This window comes from Doryrhamphus excisus, chromosome 6, assembly GCF_030265055.1.
Source record: "Doryrhamphus excisus isolate RoL2022-K1 chromosome 6, RoL_Dexc_1.0, whole genome shotgun sequence".
In the NCBI taxonomy this organism is placed as follows: Eukaryota; Metazoa; Chordata; class Actinopteri; order Syngnathiformes; family Syngnathidae; genus Doryrhamphus; species Doryrhamphus excisus.
Genome location: NC_080471.1, coordinates 4,595,965 through 4,623,461, shown reverse-complemented (window position 1 = coordinate 4,623,461; position 27,497 = coordinate 4,595,965). Strand labels below are relative to the sequence as shown.

At 41.3% G+C, this 27,497-nt stretch overlaps 1 protein-coding gene across 6 annotated transcripts in view; it reads left to right on the top strand.

The window, feature by feature from the left end:
* The window catches only part of diaph2 (diaphanous-related formin 2), a 391,673-nt gene that overhangs the window by 88,047 nt on the left and 276,129 nt on the right, over nt 1-27,497 (top strand). For all 6 annotated transcript variants that reach the window (XM_058076542.1, XM_058076541.1, XM_058076539.1 and 3 more), the window contains one exon: nt 21,858-21,997. In XM_058076542.1, the coding sequence (XP_057932525.1) occupies nt 21,858-21,997 (140 nt within the window). The remainder of the gene's footprint in view (nt 1-21,857; nt 21,998-27,497) is intronic.

Sequence of the window (27,497 nt, the reverse complement as noted above, 5' to 3'; positions counted from 1 at the left end):
GATGGAGTGGTGATTTCTCACAAGGCTCACTGTGAAATCACAGTCAGCCAGTGTTTGAAAAAACTTCGAAGAAACCGAGAGTTCAGCGCCGTCCCAAACGTCTTCCAGGGCTCACTCACCTCCCGATCTGCAACTTTTTAACACGATAATTCAACATTCTAACAACATTTATGGAAAGTGGAAAAAGCACAACAGGTCCCCTTTAAATTTGATAATCTTCCATCCCAGCTCATATGTGCTGACAGTTTATCCTCCATTCCTGTTTATCTATCTGCTCTACCACTTCCCCCTCCACCATCACGCCTCCAAAAACAAAAAATTCCATTATTGTGACAACTCTCTGAGGTATTTGCCGAGGCGGCGACGGGCAAGTCATACTCACTCGGCGTATTTGTTTGAAAGCTAATCTCCAGTGCAGCCCGGCTCGCCCGCTGATGGGCAGATAGCGTCGGGAAGGCGGCTGTTGCGCTCGCTGTCACCGGCTCCATTTGGAGCGCGTCTCCTCTCATTAATATTGACTGTGTGCTTGGGTTTGTGTGTAGTGTGTCGCTAGTGACCCGTGGAGGATGAATTCAAAGCAGGGCAGTGGTGCTCAGTAGCCTCTGATTGCATCAAGAACACGTCTGTCATCGCTTCGCCGGCTAAGTGCTATACATATACATGGCTGGTCAACTCACACATATGGTTATTGATCACAGCCACTGTAATGTGCCCCCCCCCCCCCCTCCTCCTGCCTTACCAAATATTGGAGTTAAAATCAGTGAGTCACCCATCATAAATCCTCTTCCTCGGCGTAGCGCTTTCGTCTCCCTCTTTTCCCTGTTTGCCACGAGGCAAGGCCCCACAGCGGTTAAGTCTTCTGGTTGATGAAATTTTATGGTTGGCGTCTTGGCAGACTCTTTCATTTCACTCTCATCTTCATCTCCAGGCAGTACAGGGGAGGTGGGGGGGGGGGGGAGTCTCTCCAGGAAAGTCATAAAATTCCATCCCTGTCACCAAGAAAATTTAGATAACTAATTTTCAGATGAAGAGATTAATTTTAGGCCCTTCAAGCTTGCATTTGGAACACATTTCTGAGTTGTACTTTCCTGTTCCTGAGGCATCTAAGAAGAGTGGCGACGGACGGGGTGGTTTGACCTTACCTTTAACGCTTTCTTGCTGGTATGGTATGATCACGCTAGTTACATGGATCTGTATTGGTATCCCGGCAACCTGATGACGAGGCGAATCAGGTCTATCAAACCGAACCTCTTTTGGAAAAATCTCTAAATGCCCCAAATGCCCACAAAATTTACAGTTTCGCTAAATTTTGATCATCCTTGCACAATTTGGACATTGTAATCATCCAATGTGATTGCTCTGATGTTATCCCTATTATACAGTATAGCGTTCACATTCTGGGATCTGGAGGCTTTGGTGTACTAAGCAATGCCAAAGTCTAACCAGTTAGTCTAAGACAGTGTTTTTCAACCTTTTTTGAGCCACGGCACGTTTTTTTTTACATTGGAAAACATAACTAAGTCTATAGGAGGAATGAGCTAGGTGTTGCCACACGGACCAATATTACATTGCTCTGCCAGTCTTTATACCACGGACAATCGACAGTAGCCATGTTTACATGAGGAGTTTTTCTCTTTCCGAATGACTTTTCCGGAAACAATTGTATAAATGGGAAGGAATATTCCAATCTCTGGTCTACATGCGCCGATATAATCAACCAGAATAGTTAATGGGGCATGCCCAGTAAAACGAAACACCAACATCACGTGATACCGACTTCTCCGAGTTGTTCTTTCTCTTGTTGGAATAACTCCGTATTGCCAGTTTTTCGTTTGCCCAGTCTTGAAATTTAGTTTGGATCAAAAACAAACTTTCCGTATCAGTCCAGTGCCGATTGCTGGCCTCCATATTTAAAACTGAAGAACGTCTGGATCTGCGTTTTACGTCATATCTGAGCATGCGATATGATAAATGTAACCAGGAAAGGATCAAATTCAATCTTGCTAATATTTTATAATTCAACTCGGTACATGTTTTATGTAGATATATATTTTCTTTTGACTTATGGACTTGTGAATGGCGTATAGAAGGGTTTAGATTCTGTTCCACAGATGGCGCTAATGCACACCGAAAGCTGCTCACCAACCGCCAATAAACAACAGAAGAAGAAAAACGCACCCTGACAACTAGACAAAGATACCTCAGTCGGATTGGGGAAAGGAATATTCCACCCCTGTTAATCCGATTATATATTCGTTCGGATTGGCACTATTCTTTCGGAATGAGGCGTATGCAAAGGTTACATTCTAAACCAAATGCAATTGGAATATTTGAGTCCATGCATACATGGATATTGACATAATATTTTTAAATGATGATTAATGAAGACGGCACGGCGGTCGAGTGGTTAGTGCGCAGACCTCACAGCTAGGAGACAAGGGTTCAATTCCACCCTCGGCCATCTCAGTGTGGAGTTTGCATGTTCTCCCCGTGCATGTGTGGGTTTTCTCCGGGTACTCCGGTTTCCTCCCACATTCCAAAAACATGCTAGGTTAATTAGCGACTCCAAATTGTCCATAGGTATGAATGTGAGTGTGAATGGTTGTTTGTCTATATGTGCCCTGTGATTGGCTGGTGACCAGTCCAGGGTGTAACCCGCCTCTCGCCTCAAGACAGCTGGGATAGGCTCCAGCACCCCCGCGACACTCGTGAGGATAAGCGGCATAAAATGAATGAATGAATGTTAATTATAAAAAGTGATATTGGATAATTCCTCACGGCACATCTGACAATTTCTCAAGACACACTAGTGTGCCACGGCACAGTGGTTGAAAACCGGTCAATAGTAAGCCCCACGTATTTTCTTCTATACTTACTGTCCGTGCCTCGTTTCTTATGCTGTATTATGAATTGTGTATAATTTATTTGTAGCATAGCACTCTCCATAAACATCATTACATCACACAAACACGGGAGCAGACGGCCTTTTTTTTTTTAACCATGTGTCCACTGCTTTGTAGCACCTACGCCAGAGCCGCCTAAATCCCATTCTCAAAGAGCATTTTTGCAATGTGTGCGAGCCCCCTTGGCATAGGCAAGAACACACATGGGCACACACACAAAGGCACAAACACAATCTGCATGCCTGATGCAATGCTCAGTCATTTGAGCAAACAGATGCATTTGGGCACATGAAACAACATTGCAGAGTGTTGGTTCTAATTACTTAAACTCTGCGTTTACACTTCTGTGCTTCCTCGTCGCGGCTTGTTTATGCAGACGAGACGAGAAACCTTTTTCTTTTTTTTTTTTGCTGCTTTGACAATGTATTGTTAAGATTGTTGCTTCCTTTTTCGTACTTTTTCCTTTTTGTCTTCAAAGAACTTTGTTCGACAACAGGGGCTCTGGCACTTTAAAGCCCATCTAACACCGAGAGAAAGATGAGGATCACACGGGGATATGAGGGAATGCATGTAGGATAAAGGGCAGACAATGTCCTCTAGATCCACCTGAAGACACAGTCTTTCAGAATTAGGCATAATTTGCTACAGATGTTGAAGCTTTACGCTTCCTTTCCATCTCAAAGAATTTGATGTCCTTTGGACAACAGCGGTACTTGGAGATATTATTTCTTGTATGGTATTATTTCATGGGTGACATTTCTTATTGGTCATGTAGAACAGTTACTGACACATTTATTCAGTTTAGAAACAACAAACAAACCTTGTTGCTTCAGACACATCTTCAGTCTATGAAAGTTGCATTGTGGAATTCACACACTCGGGGGTCATGGATCCTGATTGAACATAGATTTGAGCTTCTGTCCCAAAAAGGAGTCAGCGAATCAAAGAAAACAAGACTTCTCAGCAATTTGCTGATTATTTGCCTTTCCTACAAAAATTAAGACACGTGTCTTAGTTATTATCTTAGTTTACTCTGTTGCCGCAGTATCAGAGAGACCTCCAGAAGACATCTCAGATGTCCAACTAGGAACCTTGTAGTGTTCAATTCTTGTGGCCTTGCCTGTCCACGGCGTCAGCTTCTCCCGGGCAATATTCTGGTTCTCCCGGTCGTGATAGCCGAAGGTAGGAAGCAAGTACAGCTATCATGCAATCGAAGTGAGTGGGCTGCACGAACCTCATATGGTGTCAACACATGTACTCTACGTCCCTGTGAGTGACACATACGGCGGCCTTACATGAATTTCTCTGTAAGTATGAATTTAATTTGATACATGTTTTTGGAAGGGCTGCACAGCCTTCGAGTTGTTAGCGCGCAGACCTCACAGCTAGGAGACCCGAGTTCAATTCCACCCTCGGCCATCTCTGTGTGGAGTTTGCATGTTCTCCCCGTGCATGCGTGGGTTTTCTCCGGGTACTCCGGTTTCCTCCCACATTCCAAAAACATGCTAGGTTAATTGGCCACTCCAAATTGTCCATAGGTATGAATGTGAGTGTGAATGGTTGTTTGTCTATATGTGCCCTGTGATTGGCTGGCCACCAGTCCAGGGTGTATCCCGCCTCTCGCCCGAAGACAGCTGGGATAGGCTCCAGCACCCCCTCGCCACCCTTGAGAAGATAAATAGTAGGAAATGAATGAATGAATGAATTTACTTTTCTTGGACCATTTTGGGCGGTCCATATTGGGCGGTCCATATTGGGTGGTCCATATTGGATTTTTCTGTCTCCGCTTTGCTGCATTGGTGACTTTTGACTGCCTCCAGTCTCCCCTCTATTAACATTTGTCTGATTGCCATAGCCAACAGCCACATGGTGGACGGTAAATGCGTGACACCTTCTGTCTCCTCAATTGTTTGTTTGTTGACTGTCTTGTTCTAACGGGGGACTACATTGAAGAGGCTGGTGGTTTCACCAGAAAGATATAAGACACCAGCATAGTTTTGACATGCATGCCATCCTCCTTCATCTCAGTGCGCTCAGAGTGTGTTTGTGAGAGGTCAACATAGCTCGTTCCTCTGGTTTGCTCACATTACCATGTCTGTCTTCCAAGCAGTGCAAAGATGTCCCGTGGCACCTGACCTTTCAGGCTAGTGATATTTCCACTAGGCGGCCTGCTCTTGGTGTCATGCTTGCCTCTTGCAGGCCGAGTGCAATCTGAATGAGTAAAAGGACATTGCTCTCTCTCTTTCGCTTTATCCTTGTTCTGTAATATTTTGGCATGAGTACACACTGAGCAGCATCTCCCAATATGAGAATCCCTTTGGTAGACCCCCCCACCCCCGACAAGATCAACACATGAGGGTTGAGAAGCTGTGCAGGAAGAGATGTCATTACCAAGCTGTACCCCAGGGTGTAGCAGTTCACTGGATAGGTTAACTGGTCCGGCTGCTTTTTCGCGCCGGTTGGCATGGCTACCATTTCCCAGGGTGTTTTTCTGTCCCCATTCTAGTATTCTCAGTGGCCTTGCTGTGATTGCCATGCACGGTGGGGCCAATGTAAGCACAGTGTCGAGCCGAGGAAGCTCCATATGTATTCAACTGGTGATGAGCCTGTGATGTCACCTGATCATGGTATTTCTTTTGTTTGTTTTGGACATACATGAGGAACATTACATGTCTACAGTTGCACAATTCAACATGTCCGAAAAAGGAGGAGGAAGAAGCAGATCTTGTTTAACATATTTTTCAGATTATTGGTCACACTTTTTGTCATAGTTTGGCTTGTTGTAGACTTCCATATATCCAAACATACATACAATTAATTCATACTGACTGACATAAATCGTCGACAAAACAAAAGTTGAACTTTTTGGAAGGTGTGTGTCCCATTACATCTGGTGTAAAAGTAACACCATATTTCAGAAAGAAAAAAAAATCACACAGCAGTAAAATATAGTGGTGGTAGTGTGATGGTCTAGGGCTGTTTTGGTGTTTTACGATCTGGAAGACTTGCTGTAATAAATGGAACCACAAATTCTGCTGTCTAAAAATCCCGAAGGAGAATGTCAACCCATCTGTCAAGCTGAAACAAACTTGGGTTCTGCAGCAGGACCATGATGCAAAACACACCATCAAGTCCACATCTGAATGTCTGAAGAAATACAAAAGGAAGTGGACTGGTCGAGGTTCTGACCTGAATCCTAATGAGACGCTGTGGCAAGATCTTTTATTCTGAAAAAAAACATCCACTGTGACTGGATTACAAGTTTGAAGTAGAGTTCCTTGCTGAGTCCATTCCAGAATTTTACTGCACGGCGCTAGAGTGGTTTGCACGCTGGCCTCACAGCTAGGAGACCCGAGTTCAATTCCACCCCCGGCCATCTCTGTGTGGAGTTTGCATGTTCTCCCCGTGCATGCGTGGGTTTTCTCCGGGTACTCCGGTTTCCTCCCACATTCCAAAAACATGCTAGGTTAATTGGCCACTCCAAATTGTCCATAGGTATGAATGTGAGTGTGAATGGTTGTTTGTCTATATGTGCCCTGTGATTGGCTGGCCACCAGTCCAGGGTGTACCCCGCCTCTCGCCCGAAGAGAGCTGGGATAGGCTCCAGCACCCCTCCCGACCCTCGTGAGGATAAGCGGTAGAAAATGAATGAATATTCATATGCTAAAAGTTACAAGTTTTGCGCCAGTTGACACATTTATCAATGCAGTTGTTATAAGTAAGCATAGGCATGGTTCTAAAGTTACTCTAAATGGGAGCGAAGGTGTAGGGATATCACATTTCTACAGCGATAATAACAAAACTCCCCACTTGTCTTTTATTACTCTCCAATAAGTGAGTTGTTTCTGCATCTCCGTACTGAACGGAGAACCTCGGTGCACAAAGCATCCACACAAGAGACCCTCGTCTTTGATGAATGGCTCTATCTTAAGGCATTAGGCGCTCTATTTTTCATAGCGTAGGCCGCTTTCGGCCATGCCGGGGAGAGCGAGCCTCCTTCCGTGCAAGGTGCCACCATCCTCAGAGATGTTGACTAATCCAACCCTCGTGTTTGGAGGCGACAGTGTCTGCTACCAGCACTGCCAAAAGGTCACACCTGTCAGCACAACTGTGGCATCTGCTTGGAAAGATGCAGCTGATGGTGTCGAGATTGTTTTTTTTTCTTTTGGCTTACGGGTAAAAAAAAAAAAAAAAAAAAAAAAAGGACAAATAGGGATTTATGTCAGGTGACAAAAGGAATGACTGCAGAAGGTATGCATTGTGTGTTATCATAATATAACAATAGTTCACATATACTATACAGTGCAGGTTTTTGTTCCCCTTTTACTGTTTAATTAAACTAATGCTAATGGACCTCACCATAGTCCACTTTATAATGTTTTTTCCTTCTATTCATCGCCATATTAATTGGCCCCCTTGCTGGAATAGATGTTATTAGTTTTTATAGTTAGGTTGCTTTGGTGCCACTATTTACCACCAGTGTTTTAATGCCTCGAAGTTACGTAAGTCCTGTTCTTGTGGGGATTTAGAGGGGCTTTGAAGAAATCATATTGCTAATTTAGCAGAATATATAATTTTTGCTTTTACTTTTAATTAATTGCAAGACAATTAGGCCAAATTCGAAGCGTCTCACCAGTACTGCATTAAAAACGATCAAGTATTCAATGCTTCATGCTCATGTTGTTTGTGGAGTTTATTTCTTACTATTGTTTTGGAGCGGCGTTACATTCTGCCCATGGCCTCAGGATGGTCTTCATATTTAGTACAAAACCTGTGAATAACTAACATTTTCGCAGTAGGTTCTTTCAGAGCACCCGTGCTATATGGAAGATATTTGACGAGCGTTTGACGAGCACTCTTGTCATATTTAAGGTATCAAGGTTCACATAGCCGCAAATCACAGGATAGACTAGTTTTGGTCTGGTTGTTTTTTTTCCCCATCTATTTCTGATGGGTGTAATGGTGTTTCATTGCTTGGTGTTTCTCTATAGAGCCTTGCTTTTGTGCACAAATACACACTTGGTACATACATTTGCAAGATGACATCCACACTGCAGGTCAGTTTTGATATTTTGGCTCATGTGACCTATATCAGATTTTTTGAACAATACAATTGAGATTTTTCCAACTGGGACTCAGGCCTCATTTGTACGTAGATATAAATCTGATACATCGCCGATCTACTGCAGGTCAGACGGTCAAAAATGGCCACACACGTGTGGATATATACTGAAATATTGATACTTCCGAAAGTCGATTCTCAAATCAAAATATTGATACTTTTGATCCTTCAGATATATGATTTTGAGTTTTTTCTATATTGAAAATCACCCCACTACCTCAGTATACTTGAGGGTTTAAAATAAACTACTCGTCTTTTTTATTCTTTTGCAATGTTTTAAAATACTTTATACTACTGTTATATGTTGAGACACATTAGGTGTATTTGTACAAAAAATCGTATCGGTATCACTGACACCAACATTAATTTAACCTATTTTTGGATCAGAAATGATTGGTATCATTGGCACAGCACTAGAACGCACACCGCAGCAATCTGGAAAACGTGAACTATGCGTTTACTTTAACAAGTCACTTTTTTGGGGGGGGAGGGGGTATTGTGAACAGCCACATAAAAAAAACAAACATTTTATTTAAAGAAAAACATCTGAATATTTCACCATACCCTGCAGTGTGAACGTGGCCTTTATTTATCTGGTAATACAAACCACTCCTTTGGATCCTACTATTCTGTCCTTTTGATATGAAGGTCATGTGTCCGTATCATTGGAAAGTATTTCATATATCATATTGTTGTTTGGCCGAGCCTCAGACAATCAGAAATCCTGTTTATCTCACAAACGAGATGGTGCGGTTATTAGAGATGATGGAAGCGCAGCGTTGGCGTGAGAAGGAGATGAAAACTGACCACACACCTATTTCTCCGTCTCTGAATATTTTGTGCGCGCACCTTGTTTAACTAGTCATTTACAATTCCTGTCCAAGCCGGGGGTTAGCCGTGCAGTCACAAACACCAACACAAAGCCATTCCGCTTCGGGCAAGCCCCCCTGCCATTCTCCCAGGACTACCTCGGTCGTAAATCAAGCTTGTCCCCTTCATGCGAATCCACCCGGAGAACCTGTGCAGCAGTTGAACATCATTAATGTCCCTGCCTGTTTACCTGAGCCCGGTTTTTGTCCTCTCTCACCCTGCTTTTTTTCACCCCCGCCTCTCGGTAATTTACTGCAGGTATTTGGCAGTCGCTCCTCAGATTACAGAAGGGAGGAGTGTTTGCGGGTATCTTCGGTGTCATTATTTCTATGAAGGCAAGCCCTCCTCCCTCTGAGAGTTTACGCTGTCATTTCTTGCTCCAGTTGTGGTGCGGCAAAATTGTGCTGAAAATAGTGTGAAACAGCTGTTTGCAGGGACGGCAGATTGCTGCAGTTTTTCAGCTTGCTGGTTGCGAGTCTAAGCAAGTCCACCATGGAGTCAACATCTATGAACTAGACAGCCAGTGTTCATGGCATTTTTTGGACCGATTTTAGGTGAAAGCTAAAACGTTTCTTGAGGTTTTTACACGGCATGTGGAAGCAAAACCCCGGTCCATTTAAGGATTATCTGACCAAAGATGGTGAAGGTGGCCAAAATCTACGGTTATACCAAATAAATACATTATTGACATGAATATTAGATAGCATAGTCCCCTTGGGAAAAAAAAGTAATAAAGTAATAAATAATCACTGTTTTGTGGTTGACTGCATCCTATCATTAGTCCAATATACATCATTTTGATTTTTGATAAAATGGTCTAAATGAGGCTGCACAGCAGTTGAGTGGTTAGCATGCAGACCTCACAGCTAGGAGACAAGGGTTCAATTCCACCCTCGGCCATCTCTGTGTGGAGTTTGCATGTTCTTCCCGTGCATGCGTGGGTTTTCTCCGGGTACTCCGGTTTCCTCCCACATTCCAAAAACATGCTAGGTTAATTGGCCACTCCAAATTGTCCATAGGTATGAATGTGAGTGTGAATGGTTGTTTGTCTATATGTGCCCTGTGATTGGCTGGCCACCAGTCCCCAAAAAGACTCGCCTTCTCAGATTCTGGGTCTACGGATTCATACATGCAAACAGTAGGTGGCACCAACGCTTCTCCACCAAGCAAGCCAGAGCTTTTCTACCTGTCACACACACACATACACCTATTGACCAAATAAACAGTATGGCGGTATGTTTCCCCTGGAAAAAAGCGTCTAGGAACCGAGGAACCACAGGTAGCGCCTGGTAGCAAGTTAACAAAACAGCAGAGGTGGTGTGATGCTAATGCTAATAAGACAATGGATGAAGCAGAGTGATCAAAGAACTGTCTAGGATCTATGACAGGGGTATGGGGGCCATTTGCACCCCCAAGCTTGTTTTTTTTTTTTTTTTTTTTGCGGCTTGTGGCACATTGAAGAAATAAAATTAAGCCAAAAAAAACATGAAATTGGAAAAAATAGAGTGAAAGACAAAATTTAAAGAGAGGAAGCTGAACTGTTGATACTAATAACTAATAATAAAACTAGATTTCTTTTTTTTACTATTTACCAAATTTCTTTTTTTCAGGTTTGTTCATGCTAAAATCGGCTCTGTTGGTAAATCTAGTCGGAACTTGAAAGATCAAAGATGACAGATCACTTTTGCAGTAAAAATGTACCAGGTTGTAAGGACAGGTCGCATGGCTTCATGCCTTTTGTGCTACCAGTCTACACAAGTGATGTTCGAGTAACTTTCTGCTATTGTCTCTAGAAGTTTTGTAGCTGTTGTTGTTTTTTTTTTATAGCCAGGGGGCTCTGTATTGCGTTGGCGAAATTGTTTTGGAAACTTAAAACTACTTCTTCGCTCCTAAGACAAACTTCTTTGTGTACGAAATGTAGTTTTTTCATTTAATTAACATGGTTCTTTCACATTTAGTGCAGGATCCATACCTGGACCTTTGGCCCGCTGTGTGCTTGGACCTTGTAGGATCGTTCTGGTTTTGTGGAGAAGGTCTATGAAAGACAAAGAAGCACAACAGGCATAAATCAGCCGACATATAAGACGGTCTTGCTCATTAAATCTTTGTTTGAGCATTGTTTTCCCTGTTTCATGGCCCTCCCCCAACTTTTGTTCCCGTGTGTAGTCATCGCTCGTGGCTTCTCATCGCCAGGTTCCCAGAGCTGGAGGCAAGAGTACAGAGTTCATTAAGCCTTCCACGTTGCAATCAATGCAGCTGAGACCAACGTGAAAACCTAAATGAGATCCTTTGTGACTTAACCTGCTTAACAGTTCACTTATTAACACCCCCCGCCCCCCCACCCCCTTCTTTCTCCTGTCATGACACCAGAAGCATGTGAGAACGTGAGGTGGCTCTGTGTGCAGTTCAAGTTGTTGCATTTCGCACAAACATTTTTGGGAGAAAGTTTTGAAATCCTGCTGAATCCACCCAGCTGTGGTCGTATAATAGTCATATGAATGTGGGTGAGTCCAACGTTGTCTGTGGAGGACAAGCATAACTCCTGGTGATATTTTTATAGTTATACTCGCAGCTTCCAGTTCTGGTATGTCATGTTGTTGTGTAGGTTTTTTCCATATTAAAATATTGTCATTTTGTCACACCGCGACAAATAAACACATTCCTCTCTGCAGGGAAGTGTGCACTGTATTTTATTTTATTTATGCTATTTTCCTCCTCTCCCACCTGAGTGAGGTTCGTGCATCTTTATCGGAATGCCATTGAAATTCAGCGCAGACATAAGTACTGTAAAGTAAGGATGTCCCGATACACATTTTTTTGGCTTATGATCAGATTTTTTTTACTAGTCTTGCCAATCCTATCTGATCTGGGACAGACCCCTTTCTATTTTATTTTTATATTTTTGGAATATGGTTATGAAAATAACGCAAACAATGTATTGCTGCGGGCTGCATGGTAACCGAGTGGTTAGTGCGCAGGCCACACAGCTAGGAGTACCGAGTTCGATTCCGCCATCTGAACCACTGCTCAAAGTTACTGTACTGTTTTTGCACTTTTTAATAATGCAATGTACAGTTCATAACCTGATATTAATAGTTTCAACAATCCCCTGTGATGTTTTTTTTTATGCTTAAAATGCATAAAATGATGGGCTGCACGGCGATCGAGTGGTTAGCACTCAGACCTCACATCTAGCAGACCCGAGTTCGATTCCACCCTCGGCCATCTCTGTGTGGAGTTTGCATGTTCTCCCCGTGCATGCGTGGGTTTTCTCCGGGTACTCCGGTTTCCTCCCACATTCCAAAAACATGCTAGGTTAATTGGCCACTCCAAATTGTCCATAGGTATGAATGTGAGTGTGAATGGTTGTTTGTCTATATGTGCCCTGTGATTGGCTGGCCACCAGTCCAGGGTGTACCCCGCCTCTCGCCCGAAGACAGCTGGGATAGGCTCCAGCACCCCCGCGACCCTCGTGAGGATAAGTGGTAGAAAATGAATAAACAAATGAATAAAATGATGACCTTCTGAATTATAACCACATTATGTGTTTTTTGACATGGTTGTTTAACAAATTGCAGACAGGAAAAGCACATATAATGATAATATAAAATAAGTAAAAATATCTGTCCATTGAAATATACCATATATGTATTTTATGATTCCCATCATTTTAACATATTCTTAAATAAAAATGTACACATTGCCTGATCTAATACAGAAACCTTAAAAAAGGTAGAAACCTAAGATGAGTGTTTTTCCTCAGCTTCGTGGGCATGCCCGACTACTGTTTGCATTTGCAGTGATTGCAATGAGTTGGATCACGTGGCGTCAATTATACAACATTGCGTAAACATTTATCTTACACCATGCCTTTCTACAGCCTGGGTAAAATACCTTGAATGCAATTGTGGCATCATTCATCAGGCAATATAACATACAAAAGGAATATCACACATGCAGGGCGCTTGTCACTGCCGTCCTTTCATAGAGAGGAAAATCCACTTTTTTTCTGCAACATCACCAACTGAATGAATGAATGAATATTATATATACAGAATGTGACCGGACTTTTACAACAAAGTATCAAAAGTGTTTCTTGAGATTGATCGAGTGAATGTATTGTAATGTATTTGTCTTTGATTATATATTGCAACAATGTACTTCATATAATCTGACTTCAGTGCATATATTTGTGTATTTTTGCATTTTATGTAATTTACTTGCAGAGCGAAAATGCATGTTTGCATCTTACAAAACTCCAAATGTAATGAGGCCTCCTCTGGTCTTGCATTAGATTTCGCCACCAAATCACATTGGGTGAAAAAAAACAAAAAAACCAAAAACAAGCGGCGGAACGAGATGAATCTAATCTTATAATATTATTTCTGTCAAAGCCCTGACACCAGCCCCCTACCCACAATGCAACAGTTGTCTCATTAATTCCATTCAGTCAACAATCACTACAGCCTGCACGGCCTGTCATATACGAAGCTATCTCGCAATTTACACAGAATGCAATCATCTTTTTGATGCGGTTTCACAATGCGTCATGTTCTTATAACACTCCACCGCATATAAACTCTATACCGGGCATTAGGATGTAAATGCATGAGTGTGATAAAACCTCACTTCAGCTTTGTAACTAACTTGATGCAATGTCATTTCCTGGTAATTTAGTTGCAAATGTAAATGGAGAGTTCAGAACTGTATCAAATTCAAACAGCGCTATTTTCTCCACAAACGTCAAGATGCTTAATTAGCAAGATGTGCTTCTCTTAAAGGGCGGTGTTTTGCCATTAAAAATGCTATAACTTGAACCTTTTAAGTTCAAAATTAATTACTTTTTCTCACTTTTCCCCCACTGGAAAATCATTTTTGCCAGGCTCAAAGTGTCGACATCCTATGCCCTTTTAAGTAACATTTGAAGCTGTCATACAAGTTAAGAAATATGACGCATGTAAATACAGTGTGCCGTCTTGAATTGCAAATAATGACGGCCCCCACATATCTCCTTTTTTAACATGCTCTTTTATCGCATTATTAGTGATAAAGACCTTAACTGTTGCTCGGTTCAGTTTGCCTGTCGCGCCAGCAGATAACAAAACAGAGTACAAGCCGGCAAGCGAGAAATAATTAAGCCACTATGGTGGTCCAGTGCGTGGAAACAAATCGGCTTTTGCAAAGTTACTGAATCATTTCTTGTCGTATTGTTCTGAATGAACCAAAGCCGTCCTTTAATCGTATCTGCAGCCACGGATCACGATACAAATTAAATCCTTCAACCATACAAATGTCATCATTGTTTTATAATCATTTGAAAAAAAAATGGCCAATGACTTATGAACAATTACTTGCCTGTGCAAAAACATTTTTTATATTTTCCAACCAATCTTTACACGCATGTACTTGCCAATGCCCTAATGGTATATCCCAAATTTTGTTGCAATCCAGCTAAATAGTTGAAGCTAAATAGTCCGTGTGAGAAATGTTAACCCAATACGATGAATGGGGTTTAATAACAAGCACGATAGTTTTGACAAATATCCACCCAGCAGTTCGGGGTAGGACGCATCACCTTGCATCAGGGGTGTCCTTTATTTCGAAGAACCGTATGCCGTCAGGGACATTGACTGTAAATGTCCAACATTATTGATATATCTATAAAATACATGAATTAGTGTTAATTCCACACCACCACGGCAAATAATGCTTCTCCTGTGTTTATGTTTATACCATTGGCTGTGTTGGAGGTGCAGTATCAAACAGTAACATTGCTGCATTGAAGGTCAACCAGAAGTGGGATTAAAGCCAAAGAAGCTTGCTGACGGGGTCTATTGGTGTGCCCTCTCCTTGGCCACATCTGGGTCGCAGCCATGTTTGTTTGTGCACTTTGCTTTTTTTGTGTGTTTTTGCCAAAAGCTTGAACTTTCTCGATTGCAGGTCAGGGCAAAGTGAAAGTGTGAAAGTGAAAATGGAGTAATCAAGTACTGTTGGGAGGTGCTGTCAGGTCTTGAGGTTCAAGGTGGAAGTATCACAGATTGTTTACCCTTGATCTGGTGTTGACTTTGAGAGGTGAAAGGTTCAAGTAAAAGAAGTGAAATGCTGGAGGAAAACCAGATGAATTCTATATGATGAGCATGTTTACATCGTTGAAGCTAATAATAGCACACGAGATGTGTTGACAAATCCTTACCATGAAAATGCTTCACCAACACAATATTCATCAGAGTTTTCTATTTATAATGTGGCTTTTTACAAAGATAAATAGTCGTTTATTCTTCTGTCAGGATGTTATTATGGGGGCTGAAAGGATGTTAAATCAAATGCTTTTTATGGAAGCTTGAAAGTAGGATTTTATTTGATTTATTATTTGCTTGTCTGCTTGACGAGTGAATTCTGGGTAAACAAACACTTAGAAGGATGCTGCCTCATGTTATCAATAACATTTATTGATAACGTCTTCCAATGATGTTTGGGTTAGATCAAGGTTGTATTGTCTTGGAAAAAATCAGCACACGCAGTATAATTATTCTACTGTTGCACAAAAATGGTGAAAATTTGTCAAAGCATGAACACTTACTGTGTTTGCGGTGCTGTTATTTATTTATTTTTTAATCAAACTACTAAAGTCGGCTTGACTTGAAATTTCTCCCACAGCTTAATGCATTGGGCTACAAAACACCCACCGTGACGTAAGTGTGTTCACCATCACCTTGAAATTTGGTACGCACCTTTAAGGGACTGGCAAGCACATGTATGCAATATTTCAGCAGCATTGATCGAAAAACATGGCCACCATCTAGCAAAATGTCTTTGCAGAAACATAGGCGGACCTTGACCATTTGTGTAATGATTATAAAACTGTGAAGATATATATAATATATAATATTACACTACATGTATGCTGTCATCTCTCCTAAAGCATTTTAAGGACAACCCAAATGGGATGCCACAAATGAAATTCCAGCCCTGTGAATAAAAGGTGATGTTGTGTACATGGAGCTTGTTCTGTTGCCTCACAACAATTTGTTGTCGACCTATCAGAGGAGCTCCAGCATATACACAAACAGCACTTATACACAGAAAATGAACCCTGCTTTGTGTGTTTTTGTGTTGTTTTTTGGGTCGTGTCGAGCGTGTCTCCAGTGGACGCCAGCCTGATGTCTGGAGAAAAACAATGTTGGCGGTTGGCTAATTGCATCTGGTTATCGTGAGCCGCTTGGCCATAACGAACCGAGGCACTGTGTAAATTTTCCAACCGCACAACAAGCGGGAGGCAATTAAATAGCGAAAGAAGAAAGTAGTGAAGATAGTCACCTAGAGTGACAGAACTGTCAGTCCAATAAAAAAAAAAGATTGCTGGAAAAGCAGAATGATTGCAGAAAGGTGAGGAAGGGAGAAAGAGGTGGTCTGCTGGGAAATCCCCCCACTGAGCTGGGAGCCCTTTGCCCCCCCGGTGGCGAGATGAAATGTCTTATCTGCCGGCCGCAGGACCCTGTCCTTTAAGTAGGGCTTGGAAAAAGTCACTGTCCGGCCTGCCAGCATCTCAACTGATCCATGTTCCCGTTGACCTTTTACACCGCTGACACTAACGCATGGCCAACTTCAGATTGTGCTAAATGTACTAAAAAATTGCTTGTTAATTTTAGATATGTGTTTGTGTGTTGTATGTATCATGTATTCCGTACAGTTTCTCACTCTGTTGTGACTTTTCACGGGTGGAGTTTGGTACTCTGGTCTACGTGTGTGGCTGAATTATGCATCAGTGAAGTCACTACGCCGGTCTGATGTGACCCAAGGGAACATAACATATTCAGTGAGGACACAGGAGGCCAGAACACCCACTTGAAGACACCCAATGTCCCAAACTAACAAAATAAACACGTCCCGATATGCTGGCCCGAGCAAACAGGACAGCGAGTGAGTGAGAGGTGAACAACCAACCCTTTACAGGGTGTCATCTTGTCACCCCATCACTACCCCTAAACAAGTAAACGCACTAAACAAAAACAAAAACAAAAATAACAGCTGGTCACATCAGGACAAACAAGAAACCAAAACTAACAGAAGAAAAACCGAGGCTGCTCCTCTTCATCACAACAGCGGCCAGATAGAAGCGGCACAGGAGCGCTGCACATAGCAAAAAATAACATTATATATATATATATATATATATATATATATATATATATATATATATATATATATATATATATATATATATATATATATATATATATATATATATATATATATATATATATATATATATATATATATATATATATATATATATATATATATATATATATATATATATATATATATATATATATATATATATATATATATATATATATATACACATATATATAATATAATAATACTCTATAATAATGAATACAAAAAATGGTACTTCTGAAGTGGTTTTGTGGTTTTAACTTCGAGGTTATGTCGTGAAATTCTAAGTGGAATATTTTGTAGTTTGGTCAAGTGGTCAAGCCCACCCTCGGCCATCTCTGTGTGTAGTTTGCATGTTCTCCCCGTGCATGCGTGGGTTTTCTCCGGGTACTCCGGTTTCCTCCCACATTCCAAAAACATGCTAGGTTAATTGGCCACTCCAAATTGTCCATAGGTATGAATGTGAGTGTGAATGGTTGTTTGTCTATATGTGCCCTGTGATTGGCTGGCCACCAGTCCAGGGTGTACTCCGCCTCTTGCCCGAAGACAGCTGGGATAGGCTCCAGCACCCCCGCGACCTTTGTGAGGAAAAGTGGTAAAAAATGAATGAATGAATGAAAACCAAAACAGCTGGTCACATCAGGACAAACATGAAACCAAAACTAACAGAAGAAAAACCGAGACTGCTCCTCTTCATCACAACAGCGGTCAGAGAGAAGCGGCTGAGTGGCCCAGGAGTGCTGCACATAAAAAAAATAAAATAAAATACTCATAAAATACATAAAATGGTAGTTCCGAAGTGGTTTTGATTAACTTTGGTCGGGGCGAGGTTTTGTCGTTAAATTCCAAGTGGAATATTTTGTAGTTAAGTATGCATACTCGGCTGCACGGCGGGTAAGTGGTTAGCGCGCAGACCTCACAGTGAGGAGACACAAATTCAATCCCACCTTCGGCCATCTCTGTGTGGAGTTTGCATGTTCTCCCCGTGCATGCGTGGGTTTTCTCCGGGTACTCCGGTTTCCTCCCACATTCCAAAAACATGCTAGGTTAATTGGCCACTCCAAATTGTCCATAGGTATGAATGTGAGTGTGAATGGTTGTTTGTCTATATGTGCCCTGTGATCGGCCAGTCCAGGGTGTACCCCGCCTCTTGCCCGAAGACAGCTGGGATAGGCTCCAGCACCGCCTGTGACCCTCGTGAGAATAAGCGGTAGAAAATGAATGAATGAATGAATGTACTCACACACTTTGGGTTAGCCTTGTGTTTCTTTTGTTATGGAGGATTTTCTGGATCTTCTACAATGATGAACAAAAGCTTTTTGGGGGTTAGGTGCACATCATGCTCTCCCCGAGGGTTCAGAGGGAGTAGAGTGAGCCGGCATTGCTCATGCTATTGCTGTGGCGCTGAGCATAATTTAGGTTTTAGTGTTACCAAGTAAAAAAAAAAACATACTGTAATTACAGTCCATATACTGTATAATTGTTATTAAATGACCATGTGGTGAAAAAGAGCTGTTTTCTTTTCCACTTTTTCATGCACCCCATTAATCATCATCAATCATACGTCATTCTAAATAACGCAGAGCTGTGTTTAGCTTCTACTTGGACTGCTTTATTGTTTTTAAGGTTTAAGTTGACTTTTTGTTTAAGCGTGACAGTTTGACCCTGAAACAAAACTGCAACTGCATGCTTACACGGTTGCTTATATGTTGTTAGAAAACTGCACGCATGCAGATCTTTGAAAGCGAAATGGAAGAGTAAGAATAGAAGAGGCAGAGGCCATGAGCAGCATCCAGGCCAGACACATTGTCGCCATCTGGTTGTTCCAGTAAGCTGACAGAGAAGCTGAATAATGCATCCATCAGTCTGCCTGAGTGTGCCGAGCACCGGGCAACCGAGCGCTGCTGCCAGCTTGTTATAGGCTCATTACAGGTGAAGATGACATGTTGGGGTGCGCTTGCCTTGGCATTGTCTCCGTGCCCTGCCCTCCACCGATAGCACCACGCTCTGTCACGCCCCGTGCTATACAGACTGTGATCGAGTGTAGGGGGATTGAATGAGCCTCAATCCTGCCCCTAACCCACGAAAATGAAATTGACAGGCTCCCTAAAGTAATTGGTCCCAACGCTATTTTCTTTGGCAGGAAATACTGTTATCGACAAATAGGGGATTCAATAAGGGGCAGGAGATGAGGCTCTTGGCCGCGATCTAAAGGCTGTGTGTGTGTCCACTGGTGTTGAACTTCCAGTGTCCCATATAACTGCCCTGCATAGCGTGTGCACTCTCTTTGAGTCATCTTTCTTTCCATTTTTTTTTTCTAATTTCACTGTTGCTGACCGGTTTCTGCCCGCCTAAAGGGAAAAACTCTATTTCCCAGTAGCCGCTGTCCTTCTCCTCGGATTGTATTTCTTTCAGAGCGCTGGGTGTGTAATGTTGATATGGTCCCAGGACTCCTTTTATTTGGGATAGGGTCATGACAAAGTGGTTTACAGTCAGTGTTTTGTTTCCAGAGGTTAGACAGAGCCTGTGGTGAAGTCTTGGCTTTTCTGGTCACAGATGAACAGATAGTAGGAAATGAGTTTTATTCATTCATTAATTCATTCATTCATTTTCTACCGCTTTTTCCTCACAAGGGTTGCGGGGGTGCTGGAGCCTATCCCAGCTGTCTTTGGCAGGGTACACCCTGGACTGGTGGCCAGGCAATCATGGGGCACATATAGACAAACAACCATTCACACTCACATTCATACCTATGGACAATTTGGAGTGGCTAATTAACCTAGCATGTTTTTGGAATGTGGGAGGAAACCGGAGTACCCGGAGAAAACCCACGCATGCACGGGCAGAACATGCAAACTCCACACAAAGATGGCCGAGGGTGGAATTGAACCCTTGGTCTCCTAGCTGTGAGGTCTACGCGCTAACCACTCGACTGCCGTGCAGCCGAAATTAGTTTCATTCATTCATTCATTTTCTACTGCTTTTTCCTCACGAGGGTCGCGGGGGTGCTGGAGCCTATCCCAGCTGTCTTTGGGCGAGAGGCCGGGTACACCCTGGACTGGTCACCAGCCAGCCAATCACAGGGCACATATAGACAAACAACCATTCACACTCACATTCATACCTATGGACAATTTGGAGTGGCCAATTAACCTAGCATGTTTTTGGAATGTGGGAGGAAACCGGAGTACCCGGAGAAAACCCACACATGCACGGGGGGAACATGCAAACTCCACACACAGATGGTCGAGGGTGGAATTGAACCCTTGGTCTCCTAGCTGTGAGGTCTGCGCGCTAACCACTCGTCCACCGTGCAGCCGAAATGAGTTTTAATGGTCTGTAAATTTGTGTCCTGTCTGTGTTGTGCTCTAAATGCTTTTAGGCAAATGGACTGTAAATTACAGCCGATAAGTTACTAGGTTCCGCCAAAGTCCTTTTGTTCAGTTCTTTATTACTTTATTCCAATATGAAGTGTTTTTGAAGCCGGCCTGAATCGTCCACTAAAAATGGAATTCATAGCAACTCCAGCCTCCACTTTCAGGCGTTCTTCGGTGTAAGGCCTCAACTTAATCTAGTTTGTTGCACACCCTAATAAAAGCACCTGGGAGTCTCAAAGGTAGAACAGCGTGTGCAGTGACCCTTCCTGCAGATAGCTACTCTGCTGCATGTTTCGTTTTTTATTGATTTGGTCCCCAATGTAATGACTGCACCTACTGTTTTTTTCCTTTTCCCTGGGTGGCAACCAAGCTGGAGAACCTACTATTTTTCAGCCATTACACCACATATAGTATTGCTGTTGTACAGTGATGCTGCAATGGTGAAGTTGTCTTGTAGTGTTAGTATATGTTATGTATTCTAACGATACAGATAACCGTTATTTTCCTAGACGGACCAAATCATTATGAACCAAACACATAGAATTATTGCTTTGGTCCGATTGGGTTGCTTTGCTTGCATGGGTTTATTCCGGTTCTTCAGCGTCCTTCCACATTCCGTTGACATACGTATTAGGTCAATTGGCAACTCTAAGTTGTCTACAGTTATGAATGTAATTCAGAAGAATTTTTTGTCTATATGTGCCCTGTGATTGGCTGGCGACTCACCCAAAGTGAGGATAAGCGGCATAGAAGATGGATGGATTAATCGAACACCAATATAGTTGTCCATTTATTGGACCAGATTAATCACAGATTCATGGATGATTGCTGCAGCTCTAATGTATCCTGGTCATGCCGACTGGACACACAAAGTGGCAGTTAAATGTTAATGTACTATGCAAGACCGCTCCAGGTTTTGGCTTCTAAAAACAATTACCTGGTGTTGATTGTGCTTTTCAGGAGAGCAGCAGGCATCTCTTTTCCTGAAAAATAAATGATCAATCTCACTACTTCCAAAAGTGCCTATTAGTGCAGCTCACGCTGTTGGGAAAGCCGATAATGGATGGATAAACACAGTCCAGATGATTTGCTAAGACCGATATTTTGTCTATTTTGTCTGCATGGTACCTTGAGTTGTTTGTTGAGGTCGTGAAATAAACATACATATGCATTTATGTATTTATTTATTTTAGCTGGACATCATTTCCTAGAAAGCCCAGTTCCAAAAACGGAATATATTGTCAGTCAGTAGCTTCAAAATGATATGTACTTGGTTTTAGGAGAACATGGATGTATGTATTATATATTGCGATAATAACAAAGCAGTTCTTCAGTTTTTCGGATGATCTGGAGGTGTTATGACATCATAATCTAAGTGTCTTTTATTTATTTTTTATCTTTCAGGGAGGACTGAGGAACAGCAAGCATGAATGTACGCTTTCATCCCAGGAGTACGTCCATGAGCTTCGTTCAGGCATCGCAGAAGAAAAGCTTCTTAATTGCCTGGAGTCACTCCGAGTGTCTCTCACCAGTAACCCTGTCAGGTTAGTACCTCAAGAATGGTATTAGGCTTAGTATTTGCATGTAGTATTCAGTTTTTTGTGTGCATGTAGACCCGTTTTTAGTATGTCGCCGGTTTTTGCCTGGTAGGGATGTGATGTTCTCTAACGAGTCGAGTGAACAAGGACAACTGATTCACAGTTGCGAGTCGTTCACTTGCGAGATCTTTTTAATAAATCACAAATCTTGTTGATCGTCCACCATCTGTCAGTCACATGACCTTGTACATACTAAGTATACTATACTTCAAAACAACATAATGCACTCATTTATGTAGAAATGTTAGGCAATATGTTGCAAGTAAATGAGTTTATTATCATTGTGAGTCATTGCTGAAGCTCAAAATGCACACTCTGTTGCTCATTAATGTTAAATCTGAAATCCAATTTTTTTTTCTGAGCTCCAGGTGTCATTAAAAAAACATTTTTAAACTCTGTTTGTTTCTTGTTACCAAATATTATACTTTCTCCGCTCTAAATGGGCTCCTCAGTTTTTATTCGTGGTCGGACTTCCGCACGGGGACGCTCTTATTTACCCAGCAGCCCGCTGCTGAGGACATGTCATCTTAATGTGAATCAATGAGGGGTGCATGTGAAATAAATACTCGGTGCGTGAGTGAAGAGAAGTACAACACAACATAATGTTCCCATTGGAACAATTATGTTATCTTAATGTTTGTACCAGTCAGCATTATATGGCGGGAATAAAACGGGCCTGACATTGATGTGTTCTCATTGAAGACCATTAGCTTTAATAACAGTTTAAAAACAAGAGTGAATATTTCATGCGCTCCAATCTATTAATTACACTTGTCAGCATATGTAATTAACATTTCTTATTGTGTTCTACTCTCAGTTTCACTGCTTTGCAGGTACTAATGGTGAGCATTAATTAGTGTTCCGCTAGACTTTACTGTACAATATTCCTGCTTTCTCAACCAAGAAATCAGAGGTTGTAGTCATTATTGCATACACTCACCCACAAATGAAATAGAGTTGATTTTTTAGAAATAAAAACTCATGGTTTCCTAAGGAATGGATCCCCAAGCTCAACATGAATGCGCCTTGGATATATTGAATATTATAAAAAAAAGCTATGTCTCTAATTATCCCTCCAGTGTCAGCAGGGCAGTGAAGTCAACCCCCCTCTGGCCCTCCCGCCCTGTGGGGGAGTCAAATCAGCCTTCCCACACAGAAAAGGCTGGATGGCGCCGAGGGGGGTTGTAAGTGAGGCCCGGTTTGTCCTGTGGGTGTTTTTCAATGATTGAAACTTTGACCGGCGAGCATGTCAGGGACCCGAGCTTTATGAAGGAGTCACCTGATGTGGGCCGCGAGGGTCCACGGGGTGGACCAGAGACAAAATGTGGCGGCTGTGCTTGTCCATTTTTGTTGGGGTATTTTCTCTGTACTCTCACTGTACACTGTTATGTTTTACCACTAAATGAGCACTTTTGGAGGCTATGCCGAGGATTATTCGTGATTAGACCACCTGCTGGAATAGACGCCGGGCCCTAATTAAACACCAGACGTATTCTCAGTTGGAATAAATAAATGCTGGACCTTTTGGACAGGTGCCTAAAATAAATAGAACGTTGTGTCACTAGGGTTGGTATTAGGGTATTAGGGTTCAGAGAGAATATACTGTAGCTTTTTTATTTTTTTTATTTTTGCTAACAAGAAAAAGAGTTTAATTTTTTTTTTTATGACAAATGGAGCTCAGAAAAAATGGATTTCAGATTTAACATAAAAAAAAAACATATTGTAGCTTTAATTAAATAGCAATATTGATTTGTGATGACTAATAAAATGAATTGTTGTTAGTATTGTGAGACTTTTGTATACATAAAAGATGTACTGAAGTTCCACACCAGCAACACACTACATGGATCATCATGGAGTTTATAATATTGGAGGCTCGGGGCACCACAACTCCTAATTAATATGAATGGGCTTGATTGCCATGGATCACAGCACACTTTTGTTTTGTTACCCCTCTCGTCCGCCTCCTCTATGTTAATGTAACCTTATACGGTGTGTTAGCACACACATAAAATGAGTGTGAGACATTCTTGCTTATTTCGTGCAGTCATACTCCTTTTAGTTCCCATTTAGAGTAATTACTCCAAGAATCAAATGGACGTATCTTATTTCGATATACAGATATACACGATTAAATGAAAACCAGTAATGCATAGTGTAGCTACACTCCTGATCAACAGATTTAGAGTAGTTGATAATGCAAATAATTTTAAATAATAATAAAATATTATTATTAAAATTAATAAAAAATAATAAGAATAAAATAATAATAATAAAACAATAATAAAATAATATAATTATATAATATATAATATATAATAATTATTATTATATTTTATATTTAATAATAATGCCTCTCGCCCGAAGACAGCTGGGATAGGCTCCAGCAACCCCCACGACCCTCGCGGTAGAAAATGAATGAATTAATTAATAATAATAACAATAATAATAATAATAACAATAATAACAATAATATGATAATGATGATAATAATAATAATAATAATAATAATAATAATAATAATAATAATAATAATAATAATAATAATAATAATAATAATAATAATAATAATAATAATAATAATAATAGTTGTCGTTTTTTTAATAAACATTTTGCATCCTTGTATCGTAAGAAGGATCTAAGTAGAAATTCAAAAAGGATTTTTTTTTTTTACATTTTTACAATTTTTCAACTGGTCTTTAAATTTTGATCACCAGTGTATACTTTAAATGTTTTTTTTTTTAACTTTACCATGAGTGGTTAGCATGACTTTCTTCCCGTTCCTATGATGTTTGGGCCGCCTGCTAATTTGCTCCCGCAGGCCTGTGTTTGTCTAATAGTTTAATTGGCAGCGCTGCACACCTGTTTGGCAGCACGGGTGGCCGCAGGGCCCATTGTGCTGAGGGCTTTATCTCTTAGGCAGTCCCACACAGGTGTGTGGCATCAGCCTCCACAGATCCACGCACAGATGGCATTGCCTGGAGCGGAAAATGCCGACTGTTTCCACTCTCTTCTTTTCAACTGGAGCAGTTTTCCCCCACTTTCTTTTGTTTAACCCGAGTAGAATCATCTCTTGTGTAATCCTTTCTTTTTTTTATTTTGTCATTTTGTATAAGTTCTTCCTACCGTAGAAGTGGCATTTATTGCATTCCTTTATCCACTGACAAGAAGTGAGATAGTTAAGCGTAAAAGTTATTTTTTTCCGAGTGATTGAAGTTGCATATTTATAGTATAAACATAACCTCTGTTTTTTTGCTTAACATTGAAAATTTACCCCACAATTTTTTCTCGGTTTGCATGCTCCAGTTATCACGTTTTGTCATATTATTAAAAATTAGGGATGGCCGATATTGGCTTTTTTGCTGAAAACTATTGTCCAACTCTCAATTTCTGATACGGATATCAGCCGATACCGATATGACATATCTCCAAATATCACATGAACACATACTGTATGTGTTGAAAACAGCATTGTTTACATCGGTTTTCGTCAAAAATCTGCTAACGATATTGTAATTTTATGCTGATAATGGGCGGCACGGCAGTCGAGTGGTTAGCATGCAGACCTCACAGCTAGGAGACCAGGGTTCAATTCCACCCTCAGCCATCTCTGTGTGGAGTTTGCATGTTCTCCCCGTGCATGCGTGGGTTTTCTCCGGGTACTCCGGTTTCCTCCCACATTCCAAAAACATGCTAGGTTAATTAGCCACTCCAAATTGTCCATAGGTATGAATGTGAGTGTGAATGGTTGTTTGTCTATATGTGCCCTGTGATTGGCTGGCCACCAGTCCAGGGTGGACCCCGCCTCTCGCCCGAAGACAGCTGGGATAGACTCCAGCACCCCCGTGATCCTCGTGAGGAAAAGCGGTAGAAAATGAATAAATGCTGATACTGGGCCGATGATTAGCAGTACCGATAATCATTGAACATCCCTAATGAAAATGTAACCTACCAAATGAAAGATTGGTTTTCCGTATTTCACTGGGAGGTAACCTTTTTTCGTTCTTTAGTAATCAGCAGTAGAACATAGGCAAGTTTCATGAAAATACCAGTCCATGCCTATGAAATACAAAAACAGCTTTTTGTGAAGCATAACTTCCACCTAGACACAAATATGTTTTGCTATTGTGGCAGCAAAAAAAATATCTAAGTAACTATATCAACATAAACAACTCAAAAATGGGTTGTTTAAAATCAAAATAACAATTAATTTACAAATATAAGGCTAATACTTTAAAACTAAAACTAATAAAAACTAATAAAGGCATATCTTACCTGATATGAACTATTTACAATTTTCATTGGGGTGCATGGTTAACATTGAAGATGTGCATAAAGCTGTATTCAGCCCCATGATGGAATCGTCAGGATATAATGTAGCCTCGTGTTTGACATGCAAAATCACTGAAGCAGACACTGGCAGTGCTTGGTTTCAAGCTAAGCAAAGAGCATCATTTGGAACTGTGTGGGTCAGCAGTCCCACGGGAGGCCGACTGAAGGACTTCACTTGAAATCTAATACGGGACAAACAGATGCTTCCCATAATAAGCTCCCCACCGACTTCTGATAAAATAATTTTGAAAAAAAAACCTCTTTATTAGACACATATAGCGTCATAGTTGGTGGCAATTTTATACATTATTATTACTATTGGTTTGGATGGGAAGTACGTGTGAACAGCCATCTTCACATCTCTCCACAGATGTTCAATACGATTCAGTTCTGTGCTCTGGCTGGGCCACTCAAGAACATTTACAGAGTTATTTTGAAGCTACTCATTTTATATCTTGGCTGTTGTTGGCTTAGGATCATTGTCCTGCTGAAAGATGCCCTGTTGAGGTCAAGAGCGCTGTGGAGCTGGTTTTCATCCAGAATGTTTCCATGCATGGCTGCGTTCATCTTTCCTTGTATAGTGACTGTTCTCCCGGTTCCTGCTGCTGAGAAACATGCCCGCATAATTATGCTGCCAATACCTGCATGCTTCACTGTCGGGATGCTCCTGGTCATGCGATGTGCAGTGCATCCTAACCCGATGCCTGGCAGTCAAGCCAAAGAGTTCAAAATTTGTCTCATCAGACCAGGGAATTTAGTTTATGATGGCCTGAGAGACATTTAGGTGACATTTTTACTAATAATTGGCATTTAGTCAGAGATGCTTGTACTTCTGGAAGATTCTCCTCGGTCCTCGGTCTTTCAGGTAGCCATTGGGTTCTTCGTCACTTCCTTGACCAAAGTCCATCTCCCCTGATTGTTCAGTTTGGACCACAACAATGCATTTCATAGCATTATATGTTAGTGACAAGTTAATGACTTTTTTCACATCATCTTTAAAATTCATTCTTGCATGTGACAAAAAGTGGCAGCTTTTTTCGAAAAACTGAACTGTAAAATCACATAAAAAAAGTCAGTATTTTAAATGTGGCAAAAAATTACATTTACAGTTCAA